The sequence below is a fragment of the Chaetodon auriga genome, chromosome 11, assembly GCF_051107435.1.
Source record: "Chaetodon auriga isolate fChaAug3 chromosome 11, fChaAug3.hap1, whole genome shotgun sequence".
In the NCBI taxonomy this organism is placed as follows: domain Eukaryota; kingdom Metazoa; phylum Chordata; class Actinopteri; order Chaetodontiformes; family Chaetodontidae; genus Chaetodon; species Chaetodon auriga.
In genome coordinates, this window is record NC_135084.1 from 8682682 (window position 1) to 8700563 (window position 17882).

General features: G+C 42.9%; 1 protein-coding gene across 1 annotated transcript in view; it reads left to right on the forward strand.

Annotated features, from left to right (window-relative positions):
- Window positions 1–2905: 2905 nt before the first annotated feature.
- Window positions 2906–17882, forward strand: part of wdr11 (WD repeat domain 11) — a 49788-nt gene continuing 34811 nt past the window's right edge. The window contains exons 1-10 of the mRNA XM_076743049.1: window positions 2906–3121; window positions 4374–4485; window positions 5841–5994; window positions 6254–6427; window positions 6634–6835; window positions 10234–10399; window positions 12792–12894; window positions 13570–13768; window positions 14840–14940; window positions 17437–17613. Coding sequence (XP_076599164.1) covers window positions 3036–3121; window positions 4374–4485; window positions 5841–5994; window positions 6254–6427; window positions 6634–6835; window positions 10234–10399; window positions 12792–12894; window positions 13570–13768; window positions 14840–14940; window positions 17437–17613 — 1474 coding nt within the window. The 5' untranslated portion in view covers window positions 2906–3035. The remainder of the gene's footprint in view (window positions 3122–4373; window positions 4486–5840; window positions 5995–6253; window positions 6428–6633; window positions 6836–10233; window positions 10400–12791; window positions 12895–13569; window positions 13769–14839; window positions 14941–17436; window positions 17614–17882) is intronic.

Genomic DNA, 17882 nt, shown 5'->3' on the forward strand with positions numbered 1-17882 from the left:
CTATCACTCAGTTAGAGAGTGACTAAACATATATTACCAGAATGTTATTTTAACCCAAATGTCAGTATTTCTCAAACCCTAACCAGGTCCTTTAGGTTCCTAAATCTAACCAAAGCATAACTACAGTGGTATCAGAGAGTGATTTTCATTTTGGAACTGCAACGCTTTTGGAAGGCATTGACAAGTAATGTCATTCTGCCTAAAAATGTGTCTGTATGTGTTACTGGGGAGGGTAATTACTAACACTGTATTTTGTTGTCTATCTGGCAGATTTATTGGGCTGGAAAGACAACTCTGATTTGATGCTCTTGTCACACTGTGTTAACATACTGGTCTTAACTACTTATTAACATAATGGTATGTCAGGCCTGAGGTTTTGGGTGACAGATTCTGGGAGTGTACATTGTACAGTGTAAAACAAGATGAGTCTGACAGACAGTCAAACATCCAGGATGTAAAGGGAGATGCAATCGTGAGTCAACCGACTGACAATGAACATGCAAATCAGAAAACATCTGCAGGGCTGCCAACAAAATCCAATAACCATGTGACAAAGATGGTGATGGAATATATTAATTTAGTCTGTCTGCCACAAAGGGAATATAAGAAGATTAGAATTATTTTTCCCTATTCCTGGATCTTGTGTATTGGACTGTGTATTGGATAAATTGGACAATATATCTAGAGAATGAGAGTCATTTTGAAAAATGAGATATATTATGATTAATAATTAAAGGTGCCGTGAGCCATTCTGGAGAGAGACTTGATATTTGAACCACAGCTATGTACAAAAAACGTTTTTTGTTTTTGTTTTTTTTGTCAGCACTCACACACAGAACGGACAGCTAGTGCACAGGAGGAGATACTTGCTGAATTTTACAAGAAGTGTGTTGGATTAGAAAGGCTGGCCTCACCTATAAGCTTGTTGTTGTGATTGTATGGCCCTATGGCCGAAACACATGCATGTAAATGTCTGACAACTCTCTACAGAAAACAGCTCTAAATAACAATGTGGTTCTCTTACATTTTGAAAACATCATCAAAAGTGCTGCATTTACAACCAATGAACCATGAGCGAAGGAACTGTCAACCTGTTATCCTGTGAGTCACAAGGTTATATGAGCTTATGTAAGCTTGTGACATTTTTCACATTCCAGTCAGTCTCTCTACAAGGCTTTTACATCATTGTTAGTAGCCTATTGTATTCTATTGAATATGTCACAGTCAGTGGAGAAAAAGATCTTTCTCAAAGGTTATCTCTAGGTTTCATGAGAATCAGTCACATGCTGCCATCTACCAGTTATTGGAAAACTGAATTGTAACAGATAAACTGTCTGTCCATGTTGCAATTTTTTCCTGTTTTTCTGCACTTTCAGTTCCTCATTATAACGCTTCATTTGACTATATATTTTTCTTTATGTTGTACAGTGAGCTTTGCCTCAGTTCAGTTTTCCCACAGAGAATCTTGAACTTCAGGGCTTTTGCTGAAATGTCACAGTCTGTGGGAGTTACTCCTCTTATGCCTGAGCTGAGGACATTTTGTACACTAACAAATAGCATGACAGTGGCATGACTCAAGGAAAGATTTGATGCCAACAGTAAGTTTAAGTTGGTGTGATATAGGCTGTGTAGGAGGTGACATTTGATTGTGGCGGTCGGCAGAAGCTCCTCATGCTCAACAAGATCAGAGGTTCCAGAGTTTGACAGGAGAACATGTCAGGAATTACAGATGTTGTGTGTGTCAGAGCTGTTAATAAACTGAGAGCAAACTGTATTGGATGTCAGTCAAACCTGTGAGGGTATATTGCCTTTATAAGAATCATCCAGGGCATGTGCTCTTCCCCTGGGGTCATGGTTGTGCATTCCGTATCACCTAATGTACCAGCTTGGGTCACTGCAGGGAGAAAGTGCCACCAAATTAGCGGCAGAAAGATTTTGACAGTTCAAAATGCCAACAGTTATTTGAGGTGGTTTAGATTAAATTTGCACAGCTGTGGTGTCCAAAAGCCATTCACTGCTCTTCTTCTCTGTGTTGCTTCCGAGACCATCAGACTAGACTATGATGCCACTATGATGGGATACTGATTGAAGCAGCATACCCACTCTGAACCGTGTGGGATCTCAGTACTTCAGACTCTTAGTGGGCATAAGATCATCAGTCACACAGGGGCAAATTATAATGAGGGCTTCAGTAAGTTGCTGGGACAAGTGTTTGTCATTGGATGTTGTTTAACATTTAATAAGCTATTATACAATTACAAATGATGAAATAAGCCACACCAATGAAGTCATTTATGGAGGCTGATTAATCATTGAGGTCCTAGATTTTGGCACATTGAACAGGTCCTTTAAAAAAGAAATGGGCATATTTATAAATTTAACATATTTTATGTAATCATACTTTGGATTTATCTTGTGATATCCAGTTTAAATGAAAACACAACTTCTGTGTAGACAGAAGGCGATATTGAATATTTGATTTACATTGTCAAGTGCTGCCAGCTTGTCTACTTGATTATAATTAAATTTTCACTCCACCAATGCCATCTATGGAACAGAATGTTATCGCTGAAGATTTAGGTTTTCAGATCAAACACTCATTAAAGATCGAACAATCACAGCTCTCCAATTATTAGATAAGGACACATCTGTACCCCTTACAAAACAAGCACAGCAAAACTGTCAAAATCCCATTTTTTTTTTTTTTTTTTAACAGTGTTTCTTTTGTTATGGTACTGTTGGATGGTTAATACAAAATAAAACAGCATAAAAGGCTATTATAACAATTTATTTTTAAGGGTCAAACTTTGTAGAGGAATTTATTGATTTCAACATTTGGCGTCTGCATTGACAAACGTGAGACGTCCGTCGTGGAACCTTGTGGCGCCGGGATTTGTTTCCACACGGTCCCCTATTTAGATGCACTGTATCATTTCCTGTTAGAATTCTCAACAGAGCCGCTCCGTATGAGCTAATCAACTGTAACCGCTAATGGTCAAGAACTGTTAATGTATCTGAAATACTGATCAACAATAATGATTCCGTACACTGTCAACATCAAACTCGCGGCTCGGACGTTGACTGGCACTCTCAACTTGCAGAATAAAACCGCCGTAGATTGGTGAGCACTGCTCCTCTTCCGTTAGCATTATTTTGTAGCTGGTCCATTTAGTCAATATGTGCGACTGACAGGTCATGTTTACGACCCTGCTAATTACACTGTATGCGTTTCATTGGATTGTTTCCTTTCATTGCTGTCTGTAAAGATTACAGTGATCATTGATGCTGATGATGTAGATTTTTCATATCCAAACAGAGAAGCATAGAGGGTATCCTGTGTCATGTGATGTGATGTGATGTGACATTTTGCTGGGCCTTTTGTGTTTAAGCCACATCTTCCCGTAGTAACCGAGCAGAGTGTGACTGCAGTGTGACCTCGCTGAAGGTACCGCAGTGCTAAATTATTGAGATTTTAGACAAGGTTTGCAAGTTTTATTCAACATACACGGGGCTGACAACGATTCATACATCTAATTTTGCAATATTTACAACTGAGACGTCTCAGTTTGCATTAATCAACTTTAAAGAAATACTTTGTGTCAATAGAGCTGAACACATGACGAAATATTGACAAATTTGCAGTATGGTCAAGTGCAATAGCAGGAGCAGCATGCTAACATTACCATTCCCATTAAACTTGTGGCTCATACTGCAATCACAACAAGATCATGGCAATCTCATTTTATTTATTTATTTATATTTTGCATATCTTTCAGCCCAAAGTGCAAATGTTGTCGATGTTGTTTGTCTCATGCAGGTCGACAGCATGTGAATTCTATGGTAGATATGTATGGTTGTCGTTTTTCTGTTATTATCTCCCTGTTTTGATTTCTGGTCGTGTGAATTATATCAGCTCACTGCACCTGGACTTGAAAATCTCTTATATTTGAGTTTCATAACTCGATGTGTAGTTGAGCTCTGATTCTTCTGCAGTCTGCTCGAGGTCCAGCCACATGTGCATGCAGACGTTTTATGCACAGTTGCACACTGAAAGAGGAAGGTATAGGCATTGGGTCCAAAGCAGCGATGCAGACACATACTGTATTCACAGGAGAGATTACACTGGTTTGTGTAATCTCTCCTGTATTCATGGCATGGGTTATGCAAACCAGTGTTAGGCCAAAAAGACAAATGTTTAAATTCACACCTTGAAATTTGCTTTATGTGGTCTTGTGCATCATTTGACTCTAGCTTTCTCTTTTGTTCTGTGGCAAGAAGAACCTTCAGTTCACACACCGACCTCATCGTTCACCTTCTTCTTTCTGTGTTACTCTCCCCTTCCTGTCATTCTCCCTGGATTTCATTTACTGTAGGGGTTGGCAGGGGCTGATAGCTCAGGGATGTCACTCCAGCATTCTCATCATCGATCCAAAGACGTCCCAGACCATCCAGGTGTTGGAGAGGCACAAAGCTAACGTGGTCAAGGTGAGTTTAAGTTAACATTTTTTCATCAGTTTCATTTCATTTGTGTGGGGAAGAATGAGTGGACTAATTTATTGATCATAGGAATTGTTGCCAGTCAACTTTTTTCCAATTGATTAATCAGATAACTGAGTAATGGTTGCAGCTCTGCTCCATAGGCTGCAAAATAAAACTTTGCATATGTCAATAAGTTAAGCTGAGCAAACATAAGAAGGCAGAAATAACTGACAACTTATTGCAGAATATTTTAAGTTTACGTTAAAGAATTAATGTGACAATTTAGTCTGAGTAGTGTGAAAAGAATTCATTGAATGGATAAACTCTGATGTGGGACACTTGTTCCACATTAAGTTAGCCCATGTGTATATGAAGTCTTTTAAATGTCTTCAGTGCACTTACTGTTTGTCATACTGCATGTCCTTTCCATATGTGTTAGTTCTTTGCTGGTCGTGTGCTTCCTGATGAAACCTAATCATACGCCTGCTGATGGAGTGATATTTTTTCACTGGGTATTAATGTCAGCATTGTGTGACCTTGAGCTAAGTGGTTTTCATCCCTCTCTGGCAGACAGGTTCAGCTCTGCTTCACTGTTTAAGCCAACAACAGAACACTGATAAAAGTTGCTTCTGAACTGATGAAGTCTCCTATTGTGTGTGTGTGTGTGCACGTGTGCGGGTATGTGTGTACGAATGTTTGTGTGTTTTGTAGAAAGGTAAATAATGGGCAATAAATTCTACAGTGATTATCAGTGCCTGGGCTCAATCCAAGGCTCTCATTCCTCACTCCAAAGCACACTTTAATCTTGTAAAGCACCGCAGCCACAGCACTGGGCCATTCCTCACCACCTAGCCTGACATAAGAAAGCCTTCTGAATGAAAATAAAAAAAAAAAAAAAAAAAAAAAGAAGCAGCAGCAGCCACGGTAAAGAGCATGCTCATTCAGAACAAATACACAGACAGAATCAATTATTTAAACAGCAACTTGTTCATAGAGTCATTTGTCTTCTTAAGTGTAGAGCTTGCATTGGCTGCATTTCAATGATTTGTGCCTCCTATATGGTTTGTGTCCTTATTTGTCAATTTTCTGCGTCTGGCTGCCTGAAGCCTCAATTTCTGTGCGCTGGTTATTAGTTAAAATCTGTAAAAGCACTAATGCAGAACAAGCCCTGTGTGGGTTTGGTTTGCTGTTTGCTTCGGTTGTGTAATTAGCGAAATTCATGACCTTTCCTGTCTGAAAAACGTTATCACCGTCAGCGCCTGCTGTTTACTTTCAATACACAAATGGAAAAATGTGCAGGAAGTCTTGCAGTGTTTCCGTTGTGACCTCCAGATACTCAGCATATGTTTTGTGTTTGGTAGGTGAAATGGTCCAGGGAAAACTACTACCACAACTTGAGCTCTCCCTACTGTCTGCGGCTGGCTTCGGGAGACGCCTCGGGGAAGATCATAGTGTGGGATGTGGTCAGCGGCACTGCCCACTGCGAGATCCAGGAGCACTCCAAACCCATCCAGGGTAAGAGATCTTCCAGGAACCACCTCACGATACCTTTACCGTCATGTAGCCCTGGATTGATTTGCCGTCCCCCAGCTCTGTACAGAAGGGGGACATTTCCCTGGCAGCTCTGCCAAGGAGAAACATTGAGCTGTTGTTGGCTATTTGTTTTCATTAAGATGCTCTCACCATCATTCTGTCTTTCCTCCTGGCGCACACTACGCCTCCATCCTCTTCATCCCCGCTTTCTCCTCTCTGCCTTGCTTTCTTTCTCTGCCAGATTTGGAGTGGTTGTGGAATCAGGATGCGTCTCGCGATTTGCTGTTAGCCATCCACCCTCCCAACTACATCGTTCTGTGGAACGGAGACACAGGCACCAAGCTGTGGAAGAAGAGCTACGCTGAGAACATCCTCTCCTTTTCCTTTGACCCCTTTGACCCCTCCAACATGGCGTGTAGGTGAACAACATCTGACTCAGCCTTAGTTTCTCCACCGTTTCACTTCTTCACTTTCTCGCCCACATATACATGTCTTGTCTCTATATTGCAGCTGAAGCTCTAATATATCTTAACATGTATCAGATACATTGAGTTGCTAACACGCCACCTGTGACAAGTCTTCATAATGTTTATTTAATTATTTTTTTATTTTACTTGGCAGTGTTGACCAGCGAAGGAATAGTCTTTATCACAGACTTTAGCTACTCTAAGCCACCGGGCAGTGCCGGCAAAAAAGTCTACATCGCCAGCCCCCATGCAAGCCCTGCCCACAGCAAGCCTGCGCCCGCTGCTGCCCCGGCCCCTACCGGCGCCAAGAAGGCCCTCAACAAGGTCAAAGTGCTCATCACCAATGAAAAGCCCACGTAAGAGCCTCTGACTTTTACTTCCAGATCTGTATTTTAGAACGTATGAATACATTTATTGCATATTTAAACAATCTTGCTCATAGATCCGTCTTGGAAATCTCTCATAACCTGCTCTGCATTTCAAGTGCAGTGTTACTTATGCAACTGGGACTGAAGGACGTTTTTCAGGGTCAACTCATTGGAGTTTTTATTCAAAGTTCTGAGAGATAATTTTCTCAGACAGACAATTTATCAGGCTCAGGGCATCTTCAGCTACAAAGTGTATGTATGCGCCCTTGACCTGCAGTGATTCTGCACCTGTCAGCATGTGTTAATTATCTTACAGTGTGTCCTCTGCCGCCAGGCAACATATTCAGGCACTGAATATGTCTTGTTTGATTAGTCGAATTTTTTCGTCCCGTAAGATACGAGTGCGAAATGCAAAGTAAAAGGACGAGTCGAGGGAGCCATCGTTTGGATGAGCTCTCAACAGGTTGAGTCAGCCTGTTTGTGTCATGGTTTGTTGGAATGCTGCAGAGTTTTTTTGTCCCCATCATGGTTTGACACTGATTGATTTGACCCTGTTCAAATTGAAGCTTTTTTTGGGATGAAGTGTCATTTCAGTTAAGCTTAGATCTGGTGATGAATCGAGTTAAGTGTCAGGAGTCTACATCTCCCTGAAGAGCAGGAAAGACGTGATCATTTGGCAGATTTACTCCATCGCTTTTTAACGCTGAAACACGTATGAAGTAGCAGCTAACCTGATTTTCATGCCACTAAGTGACAAACTTGTAAAATTGTGTGAGGCGTTACTTTCCAAAAGTTTCGACAGATCGGGAACCAAAGGCTTGTTTGATGTGCTGGCAGCTTCCTGCCTGAGCGGTTGTGACTGTCAAACAGGCTTATTTATAGCCGCAGCACCCCGGCCTCTCTGTCCACCCACCCAACAAGCTGTAATAGCAAACACTCCATTAATCTTACTTGTCTTTATTTTGTATCTCACCTCCCATTTCAGTCTTTGTGTCTTCCATTGGTAATTGACACCTTCCTCCCTCACCTTTCACGCTGTGTGTAATTGCTGCATTCCGTCAGTCTACCTTTGTCTGTGTGTCGATTTTGGGTATTTGTCATTTTGGGTGTTACACTATCTCTCCCCTCTGGCTGTGTCTTCCTATGTTGATAGATGGGAGTTTAAACAGGACTCTGCTCACCCAGGCTGTTATCAGAAAGTCGTTGAATACAGTACTATATCATGCACATTAGTGCCTCATCAGGCGACCATTAATCTGGCTGTTTGCCACTCCCTTTATCAAGATAGCAGAAATGGGCTTCACGTTCAAGCATGCCTGCGTGTTCACACACACGTGAACGCCATACCTGACAACACTGGGATTTGAAAACAAGGGAAGTTTGTTCTGTTGTTTCTCTGTGTGAAGTTTGAGCAAATGTGTGTGTGGATAACTGGTGCCTGTGAATGTGGAGTCACTGTATTTCCTATAGTTTTTGTGCCTATTGAATTTTACTTTTTCTTAAGATTTGTGGTATTTGTTCCGTCAGGACCAAATACCCTTAATCGCTTTTCGCAGTGTTCACCAACGTGAAAAATAATTAGCGTATCCTCCTACAGGTTTCTTGAAAATCGGGCCAGTAGTTTTTCTGTAATCCTGCTGACAACCAAACCAAACCGAGACATAACCTCTGCGTCGGAGGCGAAAGGAACAAAAGATCAGTAATCTAAAGTTCAAGAAGGGCACGACCAACTCAAGTGGGCAAGTTGTTGTTGTTGTTGTTGTTGTTTTTTTTCTTAGCCACGTCCAGTGGAGACCAGCTCATCTTCAAGACCACAGGGCCCCAGTTAGAAAACGTAATTATGCACATATTCGATGCTCGTGCAAATCCGAGCCAAACTCCTGATTCGCACACCACTGCCTGCCAGTATCAATTTGTGTGAGTTTTTTCTGTGTTGTCTATACATCAGGAGCTCAAGCTGACACCATAATGCAGAAACACCTTCTTTAATGTTCTTTGGGTCATTTCTGTTTATTTAAGAAGAGTATATTACAGGAGGAGCCCAGAGTTCTTTGAAACTTCAGTCCTCTGAGGTAGCCTACAGTGCTAGCACACCCACCTTTTACAACTCACACTCTGTGTGTGTGTGTGCGCACACACATGAATACATGTGTATTACTATGTATGATCCACTGACTGCTGCAGCCTTCATTCTTGTTCACAGCAGAGAGGGCGAGAGAGAGAGATGTGAGGACTGTGTGATGTTTTGGAAATTGGACAGCTGAATATTTTGGGAGGGTTTGGGGTTACTTTTCTTCTCTTTTCTGTTTTTCCTCTCTGAAGATCTGTTGCTTTCTTTTTTGCATCTAAGATACAGAATTCTTGCTGTTTCCCTCTGATGTTTTGCCTTTGGTGGCTCAGTCATTTCAGCCTCTATCTCGGCGTCTCCTGACTTCAGTAAGCTGGTAACAGTGTGATTTAGCTCAGCATCTCTTAAAGGGTGCCCTATTGAGTCCATTTTATCTGTCACGCTTTCCCCGGGGTGATAATGATCTCCATTGTGCTATAAAGTTTGTCTCGCCTTTATTTGATCTCATGGTGACCTGGAGAAATGAAGCTGTGGGAATGAGTTATGGCCGCGGCCCCGCTCATAGATTCTGTGAAAATCAGCCCCTCTGATCTTTCTTGACTGAACCGCTAAACATTTGTGACTGCTTTCTGGTCATATGGAGAGATCGCACCTGGCTGCTGCCGTGGAAAACGGCATTTGTATTTAATTTAAACACACATGAAAGAAGTCACAGCACACAGGCTTAGTTTAACATTCTTAGGACTCCAAGTAACGGGAGGGTTTTTGTCTGACGCTGCTTAATTCATCAGCCTTCCATCATTAGACCAAATTCACTCTTAAGTTCTCCCTCATTTGTCTGTGACTCACAGAGATCACAGCAGTAGTAACTAATTTATTCAGCCTTTTGTATGGAAAACATGAATAAAGATCAAGTTGATGTTAGAAATGAGACAGTTCTTATTAAACTTGTTTTTACTTTCCCATCCATCGTCATGTTGGCCAACGTCATATTTGCATATTTCATGCGCATTTGTTGTTACAGCAGAGACTCATTATATCTTTGGTGATGCGTCTGCAGAGTAAGACTGGCAATGCATCCCATTATCCCTCCTGACCTTCATTTCCACTCATTAAAATGTTCACCTCTTTGAAAACGTAGATTGAGTTTATTACAAGCATTAACAACACTGGCCGCTGTAGGAATCAGCTAATTTATCGATGAATTAATAAATGTATTTCATGCTCTTCCAAGTGCATTCCGGATATTTCCCACTTAAGATCAATAATAATAACCTAAATGAATTCCCATCCCCCCTCTGCTTTGTGGCGCTCTCAGTGCGGAGGCGGTGACGCTGAACGACTGCCTCCAGCTGTCCTACCTGCCATCCAAGAGGAACCACATGCTGCTGCTTTATCCCCGAGAGATCCTCATCCTGGACCTGGAGCTGAGCCAGACAGTGGGCGTGGTGGCCATTGAGCGCTCGGGTGTGCCCTTCATTCAGGTGAGGCGCCGCATAGATGGACAGCAAACTCTGTGTAATTAGGATCCCAGTGAAGCTCACGAATCACAGGGAGGGTACACTAATTATTTTTCACTTTCACTGTCGGTTTGTGGAACTTCATTTTTTGGTGGAAATGAGGTGATTCATTTGTTAATTGCGGGAGTTTTTCAAGGTCAGAAATCTGTCAGCTCTCAGCGCTTTTTCTAATGCGTTTGAATGTTCCTGCTGCGTATTTGAAAGTTCCAAGCAAAGACAACATGCACAATGTTTGCACTGATGTCTCGGCTGGTCTAAGTGAGATAAATGAAAGGAAGGCTGTGCTTCTTCATTCTTCACACTTCCTACTTCACCATCTTTCTCCTCCCCTCAAATGAACCCAGTGCAGAGTTTCTGCCTTTATTGCATTACTCGAAGGGCTTTACCAAAATCTGTCCTTTTTTTTATGGATGATTCTTCCAGGAAGCCAATTCCCCTGCCATGAATGATAAAGTTCTCTACTTTTCCTCCCTCCCTCCCTCTCACCGCTCACCTCATCAAGGTCTGACGGCTGCACAGCAGGGCCACGCAGTGCTGAGCTACAGTGAGAAAAAAAAAAAAAAAAAAAGTCTCACCGGCACTATGCACCGCCTGACTTCTTGCTCCTTTCTGTGGTCGTACTCAGCAGCAGCGGTGACCTTTAGGTGCCAATTCCCATCTTTTGGAGTCTGGATTTCTAATTGAAAATTGATGAATGCTGTGGGGGGTGTTAGATAAAGGATTCGTCACGGCTGCAGAGCCAGTAATGGAACAGAAACTGTCTCTTAATGTCGCTCTATTCACTCCGCTCTCGCTCCCAACTCTGGGTCTGTCTGTGAGGGAATGACCGTTGTGGTGGCTTATCATTTCTCAGAGTACAACTCACGGTTTTCACTGCGGTGGTTCTACTCTATTTAAGGCACAATATGTCTTTTCAAATGTAAAACCACGGGAGGACTCTGTGCGTCACTTTATCGCTGTGGCCAATTGACATTTTCTGTGTGCAAAATTGTGTTCTGTCATTTTATTTTTACTTTTGTAAAGCATAGTTTTTTTTGGGGGGGGGGGTTGCCAGCGATCTTGTTTTAATATGCATCCATGGTTCAACAGAACAAAGGTGGAGAACAAGCCTTTGTAGTCGCAGAATAAGTCTGAAATCACGTAGCGGGTGTATGGGAGTATTACTCAGCCGTCCAGCTCTGCCCGGCCGACGCCTCCCTTTCTCTAAGTGTTATAAAGTGCTTGTCACGCAGCCAATTTGCATGACTGATGACACAGCTTCAGCGAAAGTCCAGGCCGGAGTGTAGAAGGGCCAAGGAAAAACAGCGTAACAAGAGCATGTATACGGCACACTGTCAGATTTGGCACATAAACAATGTACACAGAGTTTCCAGTTCATCAGGTACACGTACTGTGCGACAGCTGTACATCGAATGCAATCCAAGACAAAATCTATCACTGTAATGCATGTGGTGGGGATCTGGGTTGGGAGTGATTGATGGAGAAAGAACAGCAAAAGCGATTGCTCAAAAAGATGCTCAAAATTGAAAAATGATAAATGGAAAATGGCATTTAATTACTAAAAGTGTAGGCAGTAACCCCTCAGTTCCACTCAAACTCCGTTCCTCTGCTTGAAAGCTGAAACTGTGCTGAGCATCGTGTCTCTTTTCTCCTCATTGGTGTTCTTTGGCACAATCGATCCTCAGCTCACAGGCGTCTCAGAGCAGATCGCCTCTGCTTGTTTCATCCATTGAGGGTGCATTGAGCCAGTTATCTTTAAAGCAAAAGCTATCACCATCACATCTGCTCAGCTGTTAACCCAACAACAAATAATGTTTTTTGTTCTGTGTAGAAACACTTTAACAGATAATCGACAGAAACTCTATCTTTGGCTGTTTTGACAGTTGAAAAGTCTTGAAAACTCTCCAATTTGACTGTTTTATTATTTTCTTATTCTGAATTGATTCTCTTTGGGTTTTGGACTCTTGGTTGGACAAAGGAAGCGAGGCGAGGACGTCACCTTGGGCGTTAGTAAATTGTGAAGTGGATTCTTCACTATTTTCTGACATTGTTATAGACTGAATGAATAATTGATGAATTGAAAAGTACATGAATAATGAATTTGTTGTTATTTAGAGGCCTGACTCTGTCTGTCTGTGCTGACTAACAAGTTAAAAACCCATCTTTTTCAGATCAACATAAGGCCTGGTAGCGTTTGCTTACATTGGTGTTTGCACTAAATCAAACAGAATGACACATCGACGCGGTGCTAAGAGCAACCTTAACGCCACCTGTTCAACGCTTCGCCTTCAAGAGACCGGTGGTAAACTTGATCATGAACGCATCATCACCCGTTTCCTTGACTTCCTGCGTTTAGGTGATTCCTTGTGCTCAGCGGGACGCCCTCTACTGTCTCCATGAGAACGGGTGTATCACCCTCCGAGTGTGTCGCTCCACTACCACTCCAGAGGAAGCAGCAGGTATGAATCCCCTTTGTAGAGACATGCACACACACACACACACACACACACACACACACACACAGCACTCACAAACCGCTCTGATTCCTGTGCCGACCTGCACTGCAGTCAGAGCCTGCAGACTGTCTCTGCTCCAGTGGACATTTAGCCTCTTACTCTCTCATTCATCTTTGGCTCAGTGTCTCACAGGCCAATGGGAGTCCACCGCCTCTCTGAATCTCCCTCACTTCCTCTCCTTACTATCTCTTCCATGCTACTCATTTTTCTATTTCTTGCCATTTCCTTTTGTGAGACTCTCACACTTATTTATCTGCTTATTTCTTTCTTATCTCTTTGAATCATTCTCTGTATCTCTCTCCTCTGCTCCTCCTCCTCCTCCTCTCACACTTGTCTTCACCGGTCTCCCAATCGGTTTCTATCTCTCTTCCCTTTACTTTCGACTGAATGTCCTCTCCCACGTTTTCTCTTTTTTTTTTCCTCCTTGTTTGTGTCCCCTTCCATTCCTGCCTTCACGAATTTGCCCTGATTCCATCTCATGCGTTTGTTTATCGCCCGCCATTCTTCTTTCTTTTCCACTCCCCCACACTCTCATGCTGTCTCCCTCTACCTTTTTAACCACCCTTATCTCCTTCTGTTCCTCTGATCTCTGCCTCCATCCCTCCTCCTCTCCCTCAGATCCTGAGCAGAGTGTCCACGAGCTTGTGTACGACCTGCGTTCTCAGTGCGATGCCATCCGAGTCACCAAGACGGTCCGGCCGTACCGCATGGTCATCTGCCCTGTCAATGAAAACAACGCTTCGCTAATGGTCAGCGACGGCAGAGTCATGCTGTGGGAGCTCAAAGCACACACTGGCAGGGCTGCTGCCAATCCTAGGTATAAACACACACTCACAAATAACACTGCAGAGCTACGTTACAGATTTTTAGATGGTGGCTGAAATGGCAGGGAGAGGTAATGGTTAAAAGTTTTAATATTTTCTGAGGTGACTTAAACTGACTTTAAACTACATAATCCTCTGAGCTATATTTAGTCTTCTTAGTGAGTAGTGCAGGTGGGGGTTGCACGGAGTTTAGCTATCGTTGATGAGTTCTGCTTCCCTTTGATGGAGCGCTCCCTTGCTGCTGTCGAGGAGACAGTTTTTGTATTTCTCTCTCAAGTTAGATTCCTGCGTGAGGCAGAGAGAGGTTTCTGCCTGTGAGCGAACCAAAACTAGGATTTATTTTGGGCAAACGAGAGAAATCTACAGCACCGACTTAAAGAGCGGTGACATGCTCGTGCTTTCAGCCGCGCTGTGATGAATTGTCTTATTATAGACTTGTTTGATTTATTTGCTTGAAGTTTCAGACAGGTGGGCTTTCTATTTCGGGACTGCGTAGATGATGGCAATTGTCTTTCACGCTCCGCTAAATTAATAATCAGATGCTTCCTTGTGATTGCCGTAACATTCAGGCGCACGGCGTTTCGATTTGAAAGCCAAAACAAATCCTGAAGAGATGGTTTGATACACCGACAGGAATTATCACACTCTCTGTGTGAGGTGGTGTTGTCACGGTGCGCTGAGCGTGCAGAGATGAATTAAGATGAGTTAGTCAGAGCGGGAGGTTTCACTCTGCTGTACCTGTTCGATCAGAGGTCAGGCCCCGATCGTATACGCTGCAGCACAGTTTGCAGCAGTCATGAATAATGTTTCCCGTAATCATCTCTGTCTTTTATGGAGCGGCATCTAATCAATACAAGGAATCAGTACACATGTCATCCCCTGTGAACCCCGCTGTCTCCCTCTGGTGTGGTAATTTCTTAAAAAGCGCATCACATCATTGTGCCAATGCACAAGCAAAATTCATTTATCTTCTCCATTCATTTGGTTTGAATAACAGATGTGTGTCATGCTTTCAGGCTGTATGTAATGAGCTTTCCCTCTCTCTCTCTCTCCCCCTCTGTCAGTTCGGGCCTTTCGCCGCTCTACTCCCCCGTGTCGTTTTGTGGGGCTCCGCTGGGTCCAAACCAGAAAAGGATTCAGGATCTCTCTCTCAACAGCATGATCGGTACGACCCTACACATCACTATCGGCGCCACATAGCAACCGCCAGACGTGTGGGTGCCTGCAGCGCCGTCATGTTAGGCAACATGACTCTCTCTCCACAGGATGACTTTCATTTTTGAACGAACACGTGAAAACTAAAAAGAACCAAGGAGACCCGTGTATGTGTGTGAGTGTGGTTACATATACATATGTGTTTTTGTGCGCGGGCCTTGGTTCTCTTTTGTCGTACCTCGGTTAGTTGTGCGCGCCTCGGGGCACCCCTTCACTTTCTGCTTTCATGTGTGACTCGTCTGCACACCGCACAGCCCGCCGTTATTCCCCAGTCTGAGCAGCTCTGCACAAAGAGTCCCATGGGTGCTTGGCCCTTCCTCTCTTTCACTTTTGTCTCATCCTTTTGCTTATGATGTGTTTCCATCTCTCTCTCTCTCTCTCTCTCTCTAGTCCACTCACCCTCTCCTCTTCCCTGGTGATTTAGAGCAGAGCTGCCTATCAAAAGATGAATGTGGGTATAGAATAGTAATGAGACTCAGGACGTTTTTTGTTTGTTCCTATTTTATTTTATTTTTTTTGCATTTTTTCAGTTGTATTCAGCGAGAGTTGAACTGCCAGTGAGCAGAGGGCCTTGGGGAGTTGAAGCAGTAGTAGTTATGCTGGCATAAGAGGGGGGGATTTTGCTGTCACTCCACACACACACACACACACACACAGATTGGAGCAAGCTGCTGCCTGCAGCAAAAGCTCTATCTGACAGTTGCTTACGAAAGCTCTTGTTGTGAGGGAATGTCACTGGCCTGCAGGTTGCTAAAATTCTGTGAAAAGTTAACTTGTTGTTAAAATCTGATTGTCTGACACAAGAAGGGCATCAGTCAGCAAACGCAAACCTCATCGTCGCCGTGGGCCGAGAAAGACATATTTGTATATATGGTTTGTTTTTTTAGTGATGCATTGGTTTGCACAGAATTATGTCCTCATCTCATTTTATTGTGTCTTCAGTGCACTGCAATGACGCTCATTTAGAGAGACATTAAATGTCCAATGTTCCAATGCAAAGAAGGTTATTGTAGTGCATGAAATGAAAACGAAATGGATTTTTCAACCAGTGGCAATTATAACTTCAAGGTTGTTGCGCTCTCAGAGGATGTCCTAAAGCCCGGCAGCAAATGCACAAAAGGAGAGGATTGCTCATTTAGAACGTATAAAATGTAGCCATTAACTGTCTGATTGTGGCAATGCCATCAAAATGCATGCCTCAGTAAAATCAGGGTGTGTCCACTGGATCTCATATGCATAGTGGGAAATTCTATGGTATTAGAAATGTACTGAAATGAAGTCCTGGATGAGTCTGTGGCTTAATTGTCTGAAGTCAATCCTTCGGATGATTAAAACTGCCCACCTGGCCACAGTTTAAAGAAAGCAGCAGTATAGGTTGTTTTCTGTCGCGCTCAAATCGTGTGAGCTTTTCTACCTCAGCCAAAGAACAGGTCTGCATTAGATCAGTAAGTTATATTTGTTAATGAGCTCTGTTACAAATAGGTGTCTAGAATTCTGAAAAGAAGAGGGAACGATGATCACACACTTCTCCCCGTGCTCTATTCCAACATGGTTCAGCTCATGCCTTCATCAGGGCGCTGATGATACAGTGGCACGGGACGAATGTAGGACGACTCACACCTGCACAAAATTAGGACACCGTGTCTGTCTCATGTATATGCAGCCTCATCTGGAGTTGTGGAGAGAGCGACTCTGGGATGCCGTTCGTTAGCTGATTTTGTTGCCGTAGATACATTGGGAAGCTTCAGTTGGTAGTTTGTTAGTAGTTTGTGCTTCATTTCATGTTGAAATGTATCTGATGTCTTTGTTTAAGGCACAGTGCTGCAGGTGGGCTGAAACTCCAAACTATCTCCGCTAACCTATTCCTAATGCACATTTTTGCAAGCGAGTGAAGAACTGGCACAGACAAATAAACTGCTGCCAGAAGTTTTCATGAAATATCCATACGGATGGTTGCTCCAGAGTAGCTGTTAAATCCTGTCCAGACCGTCCTTCCCAAACATTTACAGCCCGAAAATACTCCCTCTACAGATATTATACAAAATACCATAAAACACAGTATAGAAACGTACAGAGAACAAATGAAGTAAAGTCATGATTCAGGCCGTATTTTCTTAATGTAGACTTTTTCAGCTGCCAGGAAATAGAATCTTAATTGGATCAGCTTGACTAATTTTAACATTTTCCGAAATATTATATGAGCACGGTATTAAAGGATCAGGGGCAAACAGCCTCGTCACACATTCCCAATTGCAACTTCAGTTACATAAACTGTTCTGATGTCATTTAGTAAACAGATGTCAAGCTGTTACACTGATTTATTGCAGATTGTTTGCCCTGGGTTAAGGAAAAGGAAGGAAATTCCAAAAACTGTAAAGAAAAATGACATTTCACAACACCTCTCGTGTTGCTGCAGCAGTGCAAATCATACTGTATTTATCTCCAGGTCAGACCTTGATAGCTGGTGAGACTCCTCCTATATCATCCAATCAGCAAGAGGTCCAGCTGAAGTTCCTGCTGACTGGCCTGCTGTCTGGTCTGCCGCTGCCGCCATTTTCCATCCGCATGTGTCCACCTCTTACCACCAAAAACATCAACCACTACCAACCCCTGCTGGCTGTAGGTAGGTGACAGTGCACTGCTGACACACGCTCACACACACACACACACACACACACACACACGGACACACAAAAGGAGCACGACACCACTACAAAAGTAAAACTAATTTTTGCACTCGTGTCCAATATGTTGTTTTGTTTCATCATGATGTGTCACTCTTTCAGATTAAAAGCAGTTGCATCAGCGCTGCAGTTCATGGAGGAAATCAATAATAAATGAACTGCTTTTGTGTTTTCGTGACTTTGTCACAGCCTTGGCAACAAATAGTTT